This window comes from Calonectris borealis, chromosome 1, assembly GCF_964195595.1.
Source record: "Calonectris borealis chromosome 1, bCalBor7.hap1.2, whole genome shotgun sequence".
NCBI classification, from domain to species: domain Eukaryota; kingdom Metazoa; phylum Chordata; class Aves; order Procellariiformes; family Procellariidae; genus Calonectris; species Calonectris borealis.
This window is the reverse complement of record NC_134312.1, coordinates 125674836-125692054: the sequence shown is the minus strand read 5'-3', so window position 1 is coordinate 125692054 and position 17219 is coordinate 125674836. Positions and strand designations below refer to the sequence as shown.

General features: G+C 43.4%; 1 protein-coding gene across 1 annotated transcript in view; it reads left to right on the top strand.

The window, feature by feature from the left end:
* Positions 1-2080: 2080 nt before the first annotated feature.
* OTC (ornithine transcarbamylase) overlaps positions 2081-17219 on the top strand; it is a 30571-nt gene continuing 15432 nt past the window's right edge. The window contains exons 1-4 of the mRNA XM_075174296.1: positions 2081-2157; positions 5020-5158; positions 5745-5826; positions 13596-13683. Coding sequence (XP_075030397.1) covers positions 2081-2157; positions 5020-5158; positions 5745-5826; positions 13596-13683 — 386 coding nt within the window. The remainder of the gene's footprint in view (positions 2158-5019; positions 5159-5744; positions 5827-13595; positions 13684-17219) is intronic.

Below are 17219 nucleotides of genomic sequence, written 5' to 3'. Positions count from 1 at the left end.
AGGTACCAAGGTCAGGCCCTTCCTCAGGCCAGGAGGCCAGGGAGCAGATGAGCTGGGAAAGGACATTGACCTCCCAAGATGTTTTTTTCGGGTCAAAAGGAAGCAGCGTGGGCACTATTGCTGCACCACCCTACAGCCACTGCTGCATAAATGCTTTTCTTTCCTTTCCCTACCCTGACTGCTGCTTTCCCTCAAGAAAGGAGGTGTCAAGGGTCAGTCTCCTGCCAGCTCAGCGAGGAGAGAAGCCTTATGTTCATATTAGATGACTATATCAATATCATTCCTTTATCCTAATCAACTTTACTCTTACACTACGTTATTCTCTCTTCACCAGTGTGTCTCAACCCATGTACCTCTATTGCTCCATTTTCCATACCAAGCCCTGGAATATAGCAATATGCCAAACCATTTCAATCCTGATTTCAGCATTGAAGCATTTTCTGGTGTTGAGATGAGTGAGTCAGTTTTTCACATGGTAGCACATTGAGCCCTGGCAGCCCTGGGGGCAGCTAGCAGGAACGGGGGGTGGCTCCGGGGCCCTGCGCTGAGAGATGTTGCTGTCACCCCAAATGTAAGAGAAGTACGTTGCACCAACAGCAATGCCGACACCGGTCCGACTCTCCCCCCACGTCATGCTGCTGCTCGCTCACAGGAGCATAAGAGGGAATTGGTCCACGTGGGAACTGGGGCTGGGCAGTCCCTGTCCAGGGGTGACCTGACAAAGGGGCACTGGCACTGTCCCCTCACTGCGGGGCTGCAGGACAAGACTGGGGGCCTTGGCACCTCGACCACCTTTCCTTTCCCTGCCCTGTTTTCTCCTGGGTACCACTAGTGACACACGCTGAGTCCTCAGGGGCCGGGCTTGAAGGCCATGGGAGTCATTTCCCAGAGAAGGGCAACCAAGAGGGAAACCATGGCCTGGCTTTCTTCTCTACGTGCAGTTCTTCTGGGTCTTTCATTCCCATTAATTTCTATTGGGTTTTGCTTCTCCCTGGCATTTCCCCTGGCAACTGCTGCGTTTTCCAAGTATCTCAGGGTTGGCTTGGCATGAGGGGTCCTGAACAAATCCTACCAAGAGCTATCACCCTGCCTTTCATGGCAGTCTCTCTTTCTGGGGAAGTCAAACTTTTTTTTTCAATGTGTTTTAATTATATCATCCTCAGATTGCAATTTCAACATATCACCGTGTCTGATAGGTATGCCATCACCTTGATTTACATAAGTACGCTTCTCCTTACACAGAGGAGGAAATGAGAAAGTAATGGCCATATTTCAAAACCGCCTACAGTGCAGGTGGCATAAAATCTTATCTGACAACTATATTTGAAGGTAGAAATTTAAATGAAATCACTTTAGTATTTATCAATTGACCAACATCAGATTATACAGCAAGCAATTTAACATAAGGAGGTATGCAGGCCGAAATACTCAAGATTCTGGGCCTCGCTGAGGGCTGTTTAACGCTACCATAGCACAATTGAAAACTTGGTCCAAAAAAACCCCAGCAATATATACATTTTTTAATGTAGCCCTTCTCCATTCTTGTCCGGGCCCTGAGGGCACAAATAAGCCTTCATGGCCCTGCCCAGCCCGACACCCGTGGGCCCAGGACCCTCTTGTCAGCTCAGCACGGGGCTGTCGGTCCCTGCCCAGGCCGTGCTAGGGTTGGGGAGCCCCACGGTCGCGGTCCCATCCCCAAGGGAGCCGCCCCGCTCGTGCTGCGCCCTGACAAATCTTCTTTTGCCTTTTTCTGCTAGCACATGCTCCTGTACAAATATTTAACAAACACAAAATTGCTACGAAATGGTATTGACACAGGTGTGATATGGTGGCCCCACACAGAAGAGCACAAACTGCGAGTGGTGCAATGTGAGCAATCTCTGTCTGTAGCGTTTGACCAAGGAAAAGCCTCAGTGTCAGCCCCCACCAGGCCCAGCCCTGGCTGGGGCAACCAAAGCGAAGACTTTGGTTCTTGGCTTTCCCCCGTTTGCACAGCAGCACAGCTCGCGCCCTGCTTCATTCACCTGCGTTTCTGTTAACTTTATTTGCGGGACCGAGAGAAGTCTAATGCGAACAGAAGATGCTGTTTAACATGAGGAACTTCTTCAGTACTGCAAAACTAACACGGACCAGCAAGCAGCTGCTGCGACATTTTTGGTAAGCTTATCCTTTAGTTTTGTCTGGCATTCAGTGCCATTTAGTGAGAAACCTGGAGACAAAAGCAATTGAATCCTGTGAAGGAGTGAGTGTTCAGAGAAAGGCACTTTTTCCCAAAGTTTTAGTGCCCCTTTGCCTCCTGAGGCAGCAAGCTCAGTGTCTTCGGGAGATTGGAGGATTTTCCTTTTTAATGTTTGTGAAATGTTAATTCTTTCTGCGCGATTTAGCAGCAAAGTCAAGAAGGAATGTTTCTTCCTGGCGTCAGTGTACATTGCAGGTACTGTAATCAATAAATAGCTATCTGAATAAAGTACAGGAAATTCTTATGCACTTAGACAATTATCATGGCTAGTACTGGGCGGGAAATTCTCTCCTTGAAGCTGCAAGGTGAATCTCCACTTCGGTATTTTTTTGTCTCCATATACACTGGAGGCATGCAGGAAAAGCATGATGTGATACAACGTTCAAAGTTAATCAGGAAGACCTGGCTCTGTGACCTGGCTTTGGGTTCTTTCTTCAGCTGCATAGATGTGCCTGTCCCCCGTGCCTTCAGAAAAGTACCTGTATGACAGTGTTTCAGGAAGCTGCTTCTCATGCTTGTCACATCTCCAGAATCAGGTTAAAATTAAAGACTTGAAACTTAATTCCACGTCTTCCTATATTTTCATGTCGGTGTCAATAAGAATAGCATTAACAGCGTTATGTAAAAAATGGTTAGTGCTAGGAAACAATATACAGGCATTTCACATTCACAGGAATCCTAATATGCAATACGTCATTTTTATTTATCATTTCTGCATTACATCAGATTGAAAACAAATGTTTTCCAAGTTCTGTGATTTATTTGCTACAGTTTTAAAGTGGCCCTGAAACCTGTGTGATAATTTTTTTTATGGATTTTGGATTTTCACTGCTGGCAGTCAGTGGAAACTTTCTCTGGTTAGCAGAGATGATAGAAAAGCAAGTTTGGAAAACAACTGCAGTAAAGCTGTTTTTCCAATAAAGTCATCCCATTCATTAAGCTCCCCACATAATGTTGTTCTTTTATTTTTAGGGGTTTTTTAACCCCTAAAACATTATATCAAATGTTGGCATAAGCTATCACCACTGTCTATGAGCATTACAAATTAAGCACACTGTGGTTGATACTGCAGGATAACCTAGTATCTATCAGCCTGTGCTAACAGTCCAAAGTAATTGCTATCCCTGCTCAGAAAGGAATAAGCCAACTGCTTGACCTCTGCAATTCTGTTGCATTTTAACTTTGGTATGTTGTCTCATGCTCCTTCTCTGGAATTTGTTTGTCCACTTCTGCCTCTCTTTCAGAAGATGTGGACAGCAGGGAAGGGAACACATTTCTTGAAGGTCATAGCAATAAAACAGAATCATCACGGGAACATAGAGGTCAGGAGCAGACCTCTAGGCCAACTTTCTGCTTGTAGCCTGCCAACAGCATAGGAGGTCAGCTATGTCTTTGCTTAGCCACGTCTTGAAAATCTCCAAGGATGGTAATTCCAAATCCTCTCTGGGTAACCAGTTTTAGTGCTTCACTATCTACCAGTGCAGAAATTAGTGGTGGATATTTCTCAGTCCACTTCGCAATAGTGCCAAGTGGTAAAACAAGACCCATGAACAGAAGTTCCTGCTAAGCAAATTCTACAGAAAATGTCTTTCCTTCCAGATTTAACTAGTACAACACCAAAATCTTTAGAAGCCATAATAGGCCTATCCACTACCAGGGCTTTTATTCATTAGAATTAACAGAAAAATGAACAGAAATTCTATTTTTTTTCCTGGAATATTCCTAGTTGTGGCTCCAGGGCTTGGCAATTGGCAGGTGCTGTAACTGAGCCTGGCCACAGAGGTGAGCTAAAGGGAAGCCTACTTGGAAATACAAAAGCGGTAGCTGCACTCAGTCCATTTGTTTGCATTGCTCTGGTCTCCATTCCATCAGATCAGTCTAAAAATGCTGCCTTTAATTAAAAAGACACGTTTAGCTTGTACCCATCCAAACCTTAGCAAGAGTACAGTGTTATGCTAAGGAGGACTGTAGATACAGTGCCAGAGAAGGGGCTAAGCTGCCACTCTCCCTTATTAATCTTAAGCCTGTGGAAACACTGGCTTGGAAGTGGCTTTCATTAAGACACCTCATCTAAGCTCGAGGAAAATTGATCATGTAACTTCTGTGAGTGATTGTCAACATCCAATTTCATGTGATTCTGAAGTCGAAAATCTGGCTGGAGGCCAGAATACACTGAATAAATACAGGGGCACATGCCCAGAACATCTCTTGTGTGGTAGGAGAAGGACCAGAGCACATGGCTATTTTTGGGGGGTTTTTTACCCTCTTCCCCAGTGTAATCAAGAGATTTCATACACATTTATAGAAATGCCACCATTTGTATCGGTGAGGGTGGAACATGGCAAGTGTCTACTCATCCACAAAGCACGAAGGAGGGAGAAAGAGCGACGAGATCAGTTCCTCGTATTCTGTGCCCCCCAAAGGGCAGCTTTGCAGTCTATGCGTAAGCCATTTCACCAAGCCCTGAATGGCTTTATGCGTTTGGGTTTATTTGATTAGGCAGCATGCAGTCAAATCATATGCATACCAGAGGCAAAAGAAACTACATCCAATGTACAGTTTATAATACAATTTGAGACACAGTTACAGTGGTGATCGATATACTGCGTAGTGGCATGTTGTGTCTGTCTGACAGTAATTAACACAGTCCGTCAAGCTGATCCAGCTGGGTCAAATGAGGGCAGTGGGAGAGATTTCAGCTGCTTGTTTATTGGCTTTAGCATGAGTACAATTTAGTGTTGAATGACAAAATGCCTGTATTTTTTGCTCTTTTGACACAGGTATGGGCCACCAGCTCAAACGAATGTTCATCTGAAAGGTCGTGACCTCCTTACTCTACAGAACTACACAGCAGATGAGCTGAAGTATTTGCTGTGGATGGCCTCAGATTTGAAACAAAAGATAAAGCACAAAGGAGAGGTGAAATGCTTTAACGGTCATTTAGGTTTCTCAGATGTTGAAATAAATATTGTTCTGAAGAGTATTGGGAATGAGCCATTCAGCTGTCTTGTCCTAAACAACATCACCTGAGCTCTTAAATATTGTAAATCATGCGCTACAAATCAAAGAGCCTTCCTGTAAAGTGTTTAGAGATATTCTTTAAATACTTCAGAGTACTTCGCAATTGAAAAGGTTAAACAGCTTTGCACAGCTAACTCCCTGTTGTCGGCTATCCCCATCCATCTACACATGGTGTACATGCAGCACTAAATGTAGGAAATGGGAGACACTTCACTGTATGGGATTAAATTAGTATCAGAGTTCTCCTTAATGCTAGCTCAAATTGAGTGCCAAAATGCAGTTGCTTTTTGCCCCTAAAATTACTACTTTCCCTTTAACCTTTCCACTGCTAATAAATTCCTTGAAGGGCAGGAGAACAAAGCTACGGTTAAAAAACCACTTCTGTAATTTTTCTAATGCTGAATTAAAATGTGAAAGAAGTGTTTCACATTGTAAAGTGTATAATGACTATAAAATTGAAATGCCTTCAATTTTCGTGTTCCAGTATTTGCCTTTGATGCAAGGAAAATCTTTGGCCATGATTTTTGAGAAGAGAAGCACAAGAACAAGATTATCTGCAGAAACAGGTAGGTCTGAGCAATGGCACAGTCAGATGTTATATGAAATTGTGTACTGTGAGTATCTACTGAAAAACACTGCATAATTTTGTATTTAGCAATTTCTACTCAGGAGAAACCTGAAGTTTGAAAGCAAAAATACGGAAAGAATGGTAGCTAATTGTGTTTCACCTTGCATATTAATGTCACAAGCACACATCCCTTTGGTCACTGAAATTTTGCCAGATCATTCCAAAACATGATAGATCAGAAATAAAGTAACAGGCAGAAGTAACCATTTCTGGTGTAAGCTCCTAGTTGTACTGGCAAGATGCGCATTTCCTAACATCTATTTTAGTAAGCATCACAAATTTAATTCTGTGCAAGCTCTAATAAATATTTTTCTAATGTATTATGCATTACCATTGTCACATTTCAGAGTATGTGTTTAGACTGGGAATCGTAGTAATGCCTTGATATGAATTAGGGAAAAAAAAATTAACATGACTACCTGCGGGGGAAGATAACTTGATGGAGACTCCAGGGTATTAGTCTAATAAGGTCAGGCACTGGAACATTATTCTTTTAGGATACAGTCCTGCAAACACTGAAACACATACATGTCTTTATTTACATGGTAGTTGTTCTGAAGTCAATGGGACCGCTGAAATAATCATTCATGTGCTTGCATGTTAGCAATGAATAACTATGAATTGGTGACTGTCTTATGGGTACATTTTTACACATTAAGGAAGGAGAAGCCTGCCCTTCTCACATTTAAGTTGACCCAGCATCCCTTAGGCTGACTTCTCCCTGGTGAAGGGACAGGAAACTTGTTGAGTATTCACATTTCTTTACACGGTGTAAGGAAGAAGGTAAAAATAATGGAAGGAAGAAGCAGATATGTTATCTGCAAACATTTCTGAATTTGCCTTTGTATCCTCTGGCACAGCCATTTACCTGCTGATATTGGTCTTTATGCAGACTTCTTGTTGCTTTCTGTTTTCTCCAGATAAGCAGGACTTACGAATGGGTTTCTCTTGTGTGCATTCCCTCTCTGTGAATACCACCCACCTTTTAATTCCAGAATTTTCAGTCCAGTTTCTAGTTGCCTGCCATGCTGGTACATGGGCAGGTAATGACGAATTCTCTGAATCTGTTTATCCTTCATGCTTCTGTATTCAGAGGGAAGCACTATTTAGTCCTTGGCTTTTGAAGGCTTATAGAAGGGGGAAGCTCAGGAAAGTTCAAATGAATTAACTTAAGGATGGGAGTTAATGTACATAAATTCATCCAAGAGGGATTAAGCTCCAGTGAAATAAAACCAATTTATTTCTGAGTGAGAGCTTCCACAAGGAAGTTTAATGCAGTTTAACTTCTATGCATTAACTTCACACCTTCAGTTAATTGGTCTTAAGTCCCCTAAGCCTAAGACTTTGTTTCAAAGGCAGACTCAAGTTTTTTCTCTCCATGGAAACTCTATACATTTTAGCTGATTTTTAGCATACATAAATTCTCCCTTGGAATTTCTAACTCAAAACAAATGTGGGGTCACATGTGTTCCTTTTAGCTAAATAAGCTAATTTAATACCGATTTTCTAATGTCCAGTGAAAGTAGACATTGAAGTGGATCACAGTGTTTATTTATAAAATACCCGAGCCATCTCAAATAGCTTTTCCCACGAGTTGCACCTTCAATATGTTGAAAGAGATCACTTGTGGGACAAGGTTCTGGTGATGAGATTAATCTAAACAAACTCTGCAACTCTCAGGAACAGCTAGATGAAAATCAACGGGTTTCATTATAAAGGAGTAGAGACTTGGAAAGCACTGGTTACAAAATCTGCTCTGTGCAGTGTATAGAAGATTGTTGCCATATACTAACACCACGGAAGTCTTTTCAGAAGTCCTGCTGTCCCTATGCCTATAAAGAACACCATTATTGAAAAATAAACAAACAGAATCACAGAATGGTTGAGGTTGGAAGGGACTTCTGGAGGTCCTCTGGTCCAACCCCCCTGCTCAAGCAGGGTCATCTAGAGCCAGTTGCCCAGGACCATGTACAGAAGGCTTTTAAATAGCTCCAAGGATGGACACTCCACAACCTCCTGGGGCAACCTATGCCAGTGCTTAATCACCCTTTCAGTAAAAAAGTGTTTCCTGATGTTCAGAGGGAACCTCCTGTGTTTCAGTTTGTGCCTACTGCACTACTGAAAAGCACCTGGCTCCGTCCTCTTTGCACCGTCCCTTCAGGTATTGATATACATTAGTAAGAGTCCCTCTGAGCCTTCCCTTCTCTAGGCTATGCAGTCCCAGCTCTCTCAGCCTTTCCTTATACGAGAGATGCTCCAGTCCCTTAGTCATCTTCGTGGCCCTTTGTTGACACGGATATACTGACTCACCAATATGTCCATGTCTCTCGCATACTGAGGAGCCCAGAACTGGACACTCCAGGTGTGGCCTCACCAGTGCTGAATAAAAAGGGGGAGGATCACCTTGCTCCACCTGCTGGCAATACTTTGTCTAGTGCAGCCCAGGATACCATTTGCCTCCTTGGCCAGAACGGCACATTGCTGGCTCACGTTCAACTCGGTGTCCACCAGGACCCCCGGTCCTTTTCTGCCAAGCTGCTTCCCAGCTGGGTGGCCCCCAGCATGTAGTGGTGCATGGGGTTGTTCTTCCTCAGGCACAGGACTTTGCACTTCTCCTTGCTGAACTTCATGGGGTTCCTGTCAGCCCATTTCTCCAGCCTGTCAAGGTCCCTCTATATGGCAACACAACCCTCTGCTGAATCAGCCACTTCTCCCAGTTTTGTGTCATCAGCAAACTTGCTGAGAGCACACTCTGCCCCATCATCCAGATCATGAATGAAGATGTTAAACAGGGCTGGACCCAGTATTGACCCCTGGAGTACACTGCTAGTCACTGGCCTCCAACTAGACTTTGCACCACTGATCACCACCCTCTGGGCCCGGCCATTCAGCCAGTTTTCAACCCACCTCACTGCTCATCCAGCCCATACATCAACAGCTTGTCTATGAGGATCTTATGGGAGACAGTGTCAAGGGCCATAATGAAGTCCAGGTAGACAATACCCACTGCTCTCCCCTCATCTACCAGGTCAGTGATTTCATCATAGAAGTTTATCAAGTTGGTCAAGCATGACTTCCCCTCGGTGAAGCCATGCTGACTACTACTGATGATTTTCTTGTCCTTAATGTGCCGGGAAATGGTGTCCAGGATTAGCTGCTCCATTATCTTCCCAGGGATAAGGTGAGGCTGACCGGCCTGTAATTCTCTGGGTCCTCCTTGCCCTTCTTGAAGATAGGGGTGACATTTGCTTTCCTTTAGTCTTTGGGCACTTCTCCCAGTCGCCAAGATAGATCAGAGATTATCAAAACATTAATTTACAATGCATTGCAAGACAGCAGTTGAAATTTGTGGCTTTTCAAATATACTATGCCTCTAAACCGTTTTATTCTGATGACATTGCAACTGTACTGAATAATGTACAGCTCCTTGTGGTATAATTTATTGCCCCTTTACTCTTTTGAACACATATAATTTTGTCCTAATGCATATTTCTGAAACCCATATTCTTTTACCTTTTCTAAGAGTAGTAGTGGTGTTGTAAGTTTAATGAAGAACTACAAGTAACTTCCATAGGGCACTGGGAAAGTAAATCCAGTTTTGTGGAGCCTACTAAATTTATTGCTATCACTGGCTATTATGTTGGAAAATGTGACATCTCTGCTATTATACTGGAAAATGTCATCTGTTTGCAGTCAGAATCCCATACCCGCTCTCCATAAAATCTTGCGTACTTTTTGAAAACAAAGATATACCACGTGGTCACGTATTACTTGTAAAATAAACATCCTCAGGCATGGCGTAAAGGTGAATGCCCTGGTTTTGTTATAGCTTTGGTATAAAATATTCTGATTGTCACTGATACTCTTAAAATATATAGCTGCAGTTACGTTTTAGTGAAAAAATTATAAATAAATCCAACCATTTCACAGACACTGAATGCAGACTATATGTCACAAGGTAGAAATGGAGAGGAAACAATACAGGCAGAAAAGCTCTGTATACCTTCTTTCATTGTGCACTGGAATATCAAGGTCTTAACAGCTTTACAGAGGTTCACTGCCACGGGCTTTAGGGGAATTACTCCCAACTCACTCCTCTTACGCAGTGGGGTGAGAGGAACATGATGTCCATGCCTGAAGACTACTACATACAGTCACAGAAATGATTGCATCACTTTGTATGCTCCAATGTAGCGGGGATGGTATTACATGGCAGGAATACAGGGTCTGTTTTTTGTTGGAACGGCTAGTGTTATTTAGCTTGGCCACGTCACAGAGAGGGCAAGAGTAGTCTTTTAGCTTACTCTCCATTTAGAGGGGTAGCTTTAAAAAACTGCATATCAGTTTTTAGGTTTCTACTTTAGGAATATTTGCTGCCTAGAAGAGTTCTTTCTTATCAGTCTAAACTGAAAAATACTTTCTAGATTGTATTCTTGGCAGGCAGTGAAGGAACAAACAAATCCAAATCCAGATGTCTTGGAATATAAAAAAGAATCCTCCCTTTGAGTTTGAGAAGATGGCTGTGTATGTCTCCTGGTGATGGCGAGGCAGCCCCACAACTGTGTATCCAACGTGTGAACTAGAGGATTCACTTTGGCCCACTTACCCAATGTAGCAGGGACAGGTTGGAATGGAGATTTAACCCATGTTAAATGGGTTACAGCCACCAGTACTCATGTCCTACGTGAAAGAGTTTGCATAAGTGGGCTCAATAATGTGCCACAGCGTGAGGTATAAAACTGTCCATTTTTGAAAACTAACGGTAGTGAGAAGTGTGGACATGAGATAATAATCTATTCTGGCTCTGCAGTATGAACATTTAATACAGTTTGTTGAAGATACCAAGATTCATATAAACACTTAACATGTGGCTTTGGATATGACCAGCTTGTGACAACGAAGAGGATTAGTTTAACACTAATGTTCAGCATGTGCTTATTTGCTGAATCGGTGCCTGCATATCTTCAAAAGTAATCATTTTTTTCTTTCTCCTAGTAGTCTGGATGAAATAATCTGAAGCAAAGATTCTTCCTCTGCCACTATATACAAAGCTAGAGCACAGATCTCCTGTATTTCCAAGTGGAAAGTTTTGGATGGAAATATGTTCCCAGGCCCTGCACAGATGGCCAGTTCATGAGCAGAAAGCCCAACACATTAGGACTCTGCTGTGTACCAGACTCCAGGTGGTAGCACCAACTGGGCTGCCCTGCCTACGTCGGGCAATTCTGAATAAATGGCCAGATTCCTCTTTTTCTACCTGGGCATCATTTATAGAAAACAGAACATGTCCATGGGAGCCTGCCCGGACCGTGAAACACCTACCAAAGTGCATGCATTTAGAAGCCTAAAATGCAGAGCTGTTGTATTGTGTGGAACTTGCAGGGATAAATCACTGACATAATTGTATACAACTTTGAAAAAAAACACAGGAAGCTGGACAAGAAAAGTTACTACAAACGACATTTCATCCTTGAGGTCTTGACTTAAAAACTTGCATTGAATAGATAGACTGTAATGTCTAGGCAACACTTTGCATGCACATTCCCATAAATACAGTGTTTGTGTCTGAGCTGCAGAGAGGGGTGAAAAAGTACTTGAGGAAACCTAAACATTTTTCCTGCCTTAATATAGAAATGCTTCTGAATAACCAAGAAAGGAGGGCAAAGCAACCAGCAAATGTTTAGTGCTTTTCTAACAGCAAAAAGGAATAGCAGAATAAGTGTTGCTTCATTCTTAAAAGTTTGCTCTGTCTGCCGCTACTCTTGTTGAGATTTGGAGCAATCCTTAATGATGACAAAGGGAAAGTAAAATCAGGCCCATTCAATAAAATGAGTATACACTGGCTGGATGGAGCAGAGATTTGCCCTTCAGGTGGGGTCTGGAGCATCGTTATTTTTAATCTGACTTTTAAGGAAATTGATGCAGTCAAAAGGCAATGATTTGCCAGTATGATTTTTATCTATTGCATTTTAAAGTCTAGAGACTGGTGAACTGATGCTAAGTGGAAGACCTCACCTCAACCCTGCTGCTCACATGGGATGGAAGTCAATGAGGGCTGCTCTGTGTTAGGGGCCCAGTTGTGGGGCCCAGGCCTGCCGCCTGAACCTAGTTGCTTGGTTATCTATTTGTGAAAGGTTTCGGTGTTCGCTCCTGGTTTAATCCTTTTTTGAAGAGTAGCTGTGGGATCAACTTTTTAATCTTTTTCAGGCCTGTACAAACATCATGTTGAAGCTGCAATCCTGGTGATGTCTGCAGTGCCATCTAATGGCTACAACCAACCCAAGCAGCTTTTAACCTTTTTTTCTTTCTTTTTCTTTCCTCTTTTTTTCTTTTTTTTTTTAACAGCATGAAATTTTTTAGCACCTCCAAGAGATCACAGTTTGGTAGAGCAGTGGGGTCTCTGCTCTTCTGTGCTGTATGCAGCCTTTCTCTTCCTGGCAATAAAAATAAGATGGGTTTCCTTCTAGATTTTTATCACAGTAAAAGGCTTACTCCCCCACAGTGTTGTCTTGACAAAGTTGGAGATTCTCTGGAAGTTTCCTCCATCATGGATATTAGTGACAGGGCAAGATCTCCCTGACAATTTCTCTACTAGAAGGGAGTTGTTCTTATGCGGAAAATCATCCCCAGTGCACAGAAAATGCCTTACAGGGCTCCCTACAGCCCAGTTCAAATCCTACACTTCATATGTCCCCAGCTGTAGGACCCTTGTGTCCTGTGCTAGGCTTATGCTAAACCATTTGTGACATTTCATAAAACAGCCCCCCTCAGGCTCCATCCTCCAATATGTGGCCACCATGGACTTTACACTGAGATTCAGTGGAAGGAGGCTTTAGGCTTAAACCAGGCAAAGGCAGGAAGACTCAAGCGCTGGTGAAAAAAAGCTGTTTTCCTCCCTGTCTGTGTCAGCTAGTTGCTTGTGGTAGCTTTCTAGTGGTGGTGCAATGGAAATAAGGACAGAACCTGTGAGTTGCCTTTAGCATGTAATTTGTCTTTATTTAAAACACCATCCAGACACTTTTTAAGTTCCCTGAAGTGTTTTATATTCTTAAATGATGCTCAGATCTTCCCATGGTTTCCTGTTCAGGAATGGATTTCACTCTTCAGACTTAATCCATCCAGTTCCTTGGCTCACCTTGTAAATTCCTAACTATTGCAGACTGGAGGAATGCTGGCAGTGCCCGAGATCTTTCCTTTTCTCTCTGTCACATTATAATTTTTAAGGCACTTGGTCATTTGTGACCAAGCTCAAGTTTGTTATAGTGTATGAGGAGACTTAGGGTTTTCTGTCTGAGTGAATATACTTGAAGCTTCTTGCAAGGATGTGGAATTACACCTGGTGACTCAGATGGCCCTTCTAGGATGCTAAGTCCCTTGAAGCAGAAATTCAGCATGAGGAATGGATTACCTAGCTCTTAACAGGGAGCCACGGTGATGCTTTTGGCCATATGTGGTCTTGCAGCTTTAATGACTGTTCCTATGAACACAGATCGGAACTCATGCCAATCAAAGCATCACATTTGAGTGGTTTTATTCCAAAATACATTTATTTGTGTCTTGTGCGTCAGACTTTAAGTGTTTTAAATATTTGGATGCCCTGCTGAGTTTTATTGCTGTAAATATCTTTTACATGAAGAAGATTTTGAATCTTGGCTGTAAATATGAGGTGCTGGTGTTTAATTTATTTTTTATTTGTCCTCACTGTAGGATTTGCTCTTCTCGGAGGACATCCTTCCTTCCTTACAACACAAGACATACATCTGGGCACTAATGAGAGTCTCACAGATACAGCAAGGTTGGTAAAATGTCCCTTGATTGATCACTATGTATTTGGTAGTTGATCAGGCTGAAACCTGTCTCACAGAATTTTGGAAGCTAATATTTTGTTTCTGGAAAATGTCAGAAGGCACTCCAGATTTCTTAAATATTTACAGATCAACTCACAGTACACCATCATTCCATCCACTCTAGCTCTCCAAAACGTCTCACGACAAAAAATATTTTTACCAAATTTGACTTATAGAGTGTTAATGAGAGTGACAGTCACACAAACGGAAACATTTTATCAACCTCAGTAGTACAGCTCCACTGATGACAGCACATATATTCAAACAAGAACCTTCTGGTTCTGTTGCTCCTCATGGAGCTAGAAGTACAGCTGACTGGCAAATCAAAAAGTAAAATCAAAAAGCAAAGACTTTATTTGTCCTAGTTAGGCCAGCTGCTGGTGGGCCTTAGCCTACCTGCAGTGACAGGGTGGCACTGAAGGCCACTCTGATCCCCCTATTTCAGCAGCACCAAACTTGACCGACACTTTGCAGCCAGTTTCTGATTTCACGTGCCCTCCTCCACAGCTGTACCCACTGTCAGGACAGCTGTGGAGGCTGGGCTATGGCATTGTTCTCTTACTGGCACCCTTGGAAGATCTTAATCATGCCCAGTCACACATGTATGCAGGGGTGGGTAGCTAGCAGCCTATCCCCATTGCCGTAGCCGGGAAGAATTGAGCTCAAAGTTTTTCTCCAGTGGATTCCCTCCGATGTTGCAGAAAGTACGCAGAACATGAGGTTATCTTTTGCAGTTGCTCTTGCTGTTTTTCATAGCACTTCATGTATTAAAGACTCATCCAACCTCAGTATTGTGCTGCTTTCTAGGCAGCCCTTTTGCAGCCTGAGGTTGATTCAGTCAGGCTCAGCTGTTGGCAGGTTAGTAGTGTCTGAAAGGTCCTTTTTGTTCTGGTGAAAGATATGCAGTGTCAAGCTCGTCAGGCTCAATTCCAAATATGCAATCAGCCAGCTGAGGTTCCTTTGCCTCTGCTGTATACTATAGTTTTCACAGTCAGTGGGAGAGATTGTTTGAGAACTATGTTGCTGTTCTCTCTGTGATGAAATCCAAGGAAAATGTAAGAAAAAGACCACACATTTGAACATTTTAAGTTTTTCTTTCTTGCCTTTAACTACTGAAGTGAAAGACATATGGGTGTTGATAGAAGAAAGTCAAAAATTCAGTCTCTTGAGGCTTGAAAGTACTTAGCTCTCATTCCTTGCTAGATACGTAACTTTGCCAGTATCAAAGTAAGCTGCAACAATGGTGTTCAGATGTTTCAACAAAAGTGTGTCTCACTGCCTTGCTTTAGTAACTACAAGTTTAAAAGATTCAAAAATCGTGTAAACTTGTGGACCTACAAAGGGAACAGATTAATCTGAGTCTTAATAGTCAAATCTGAGGTACATTACGCCACTGTGTTCAGTAGCCACTGTAGCTAGTTCAGCAGAGCTCATACACTGCCATGGGGTTCAAATACATCCCCTCAAAAGAAATTCTTCATATATCATGGGACATAGCCCCAGTTTAAGCAGGATAGCTGTAGCTTCATTAAAGCGTTCCATTTAAATGCTTCAGAGCACATGCATCCCTACTACAACTCTATTGGCATGAGAGATGTAGGATTTTTCATAGCTTACTATGTCATATTAAAGGTGAATGGGAAAGCTATCAAAGGTAAATCCCCCACACTGATGTAAATAAGTATTATTATTCTCCAAGTGTCTTGCCTTTTCTTCCATTCTCAGTGGACCACTATAAGCAGAGAGCCTCTTGGCAGAGAAGGGGGAGGAGAAGAGGATGCTGGCAGAGGGCACAGTAGGAGGGGGATGAGAGGTTGGTGCTGAGAGACTGCGACTGAAGAGACAGAACCTGACATGGTGAGCAGGGGTACCGGCACGCCAGGCTGGAAAGATGAAGATCAGCTATTTACATCAGCTTAAAGGAATGAAATTGAGAAGAGATGGGACACACCAGAGCAGTGGAGAATGAATGAAAAAGTGCAGAGGTGTCACATTTGGGAAGGAATGACTTCAGGCTCCAAGACAAAATGATGTAGAAGGATTGCAGTGCCACCAAATGTGGCAGGTGAATCCAAAGGAAGGGTTGATTTACCAGGGCCAATGTGAGATTGCACTGTGGCACTTGTGAATAGGAAGGGAAGGACAAATGGTGAGACTCTTCAGAGCAGTATGTCAGGGTGCCATGTGGGCTGCTGGCTCCTTGGGGACTAGGGAGGCTCAGGTGCCAGGAGCAGGGCACAGGCTGCCCTGGGTCAGGCAGGGCAGGGCCTCTTCAGCCGGCACCCATCCCACTGCCCCCAGTCGGGGAGCAGGGCAGCCAGAAGGCAGCCGGGGGCAGCCACAGCCCAAGGGCATCAGGCATCTCTGTGGGGATGGAGGCGGGCCAAGGCCAGGCTGGGACATCAGCCCGCAGGTAGGGGTCCAGGTCAGGATCAGCATGGGCATGGTTACAAAGCAGCAAGAGATGTAACTCCCAAGAAAAAGGGGTTGGCCCTCATGGAGGCTCCTCACAGTGCTGTCTGGGAGCCTCACCCCCCTGACATCAGAGCAATGAGGGGTAGTCCTCAGCTGCACTATTGCAAAGTTGGCTCTGAGCCCCAGCAGCCAAACCTCCAGGAAGGGGACAGATGTGGTCAGGGCCCTTACACAGTACTCACCTGCAATAACCTCTACAAGCACCATCCCACCAGACGTGCAGGACTGTCATCTGGAGGCTCTCTGCCATTCAGATGCCAACCCTGCAGCAAATCCAGGTGTGTTCTGATACACAAAAGGACATTGTATAGGCCAGTTTTCATTTCTTCTTCTTCCCAAATGGGATAATAAAGGACCATTAAATCTTTGGTTCACAGTCTCTTGAATGACTTTTGTTTGCACAAGCAAAAGGAAAAAATAAAGACGGTAAACTACAAAAAAAAAGGCAAAAAGTAGAAGCAAGCAAATCTTCCAGTCATTCTGGAGGAGTCCTCATTCTGTGAAGAAAGCTCTCACAATACCCGCTTCCCATGCAAGCCTTCAGTCCCCGTTTTCTCTGTCACTGCTTGCTCTTCCAGGTCAAGTCCCTGTTTATGACTCTGACTTGGGGATTTTGCTCGTCTGCTGAGTCACAGCACTCGCCTGCTACAGTGGAGTGAGGGCTTTCCCAAGTCCTTAGAGAGCCCCACGTGCTCTGCTTCACTCCTGCTCTCATTAACAGAATTATTATCCTGTTTACCCAAAAGAACAACCTTAGTGTTAACTCCTTGGCATTTCTTGTGAATGAAGGATAACATGCCAACCTCATTCAGTTAATGTAAGAATAAAAATAGAATGCCTGTTGTAGACCCAGAGGGTATTTCAAATATTTACAGCCATATGTCTATGGCTCTGAAGGCCTTAGAAGTACTTGAGATTGAGACTTAAAGCAAAAGGGGCACAGATCTATAAAAGTCCCCAGTTTTTATTAGAATTGCTGCAGGTAAGGGTTGAAAGCATTTCTGCTGTG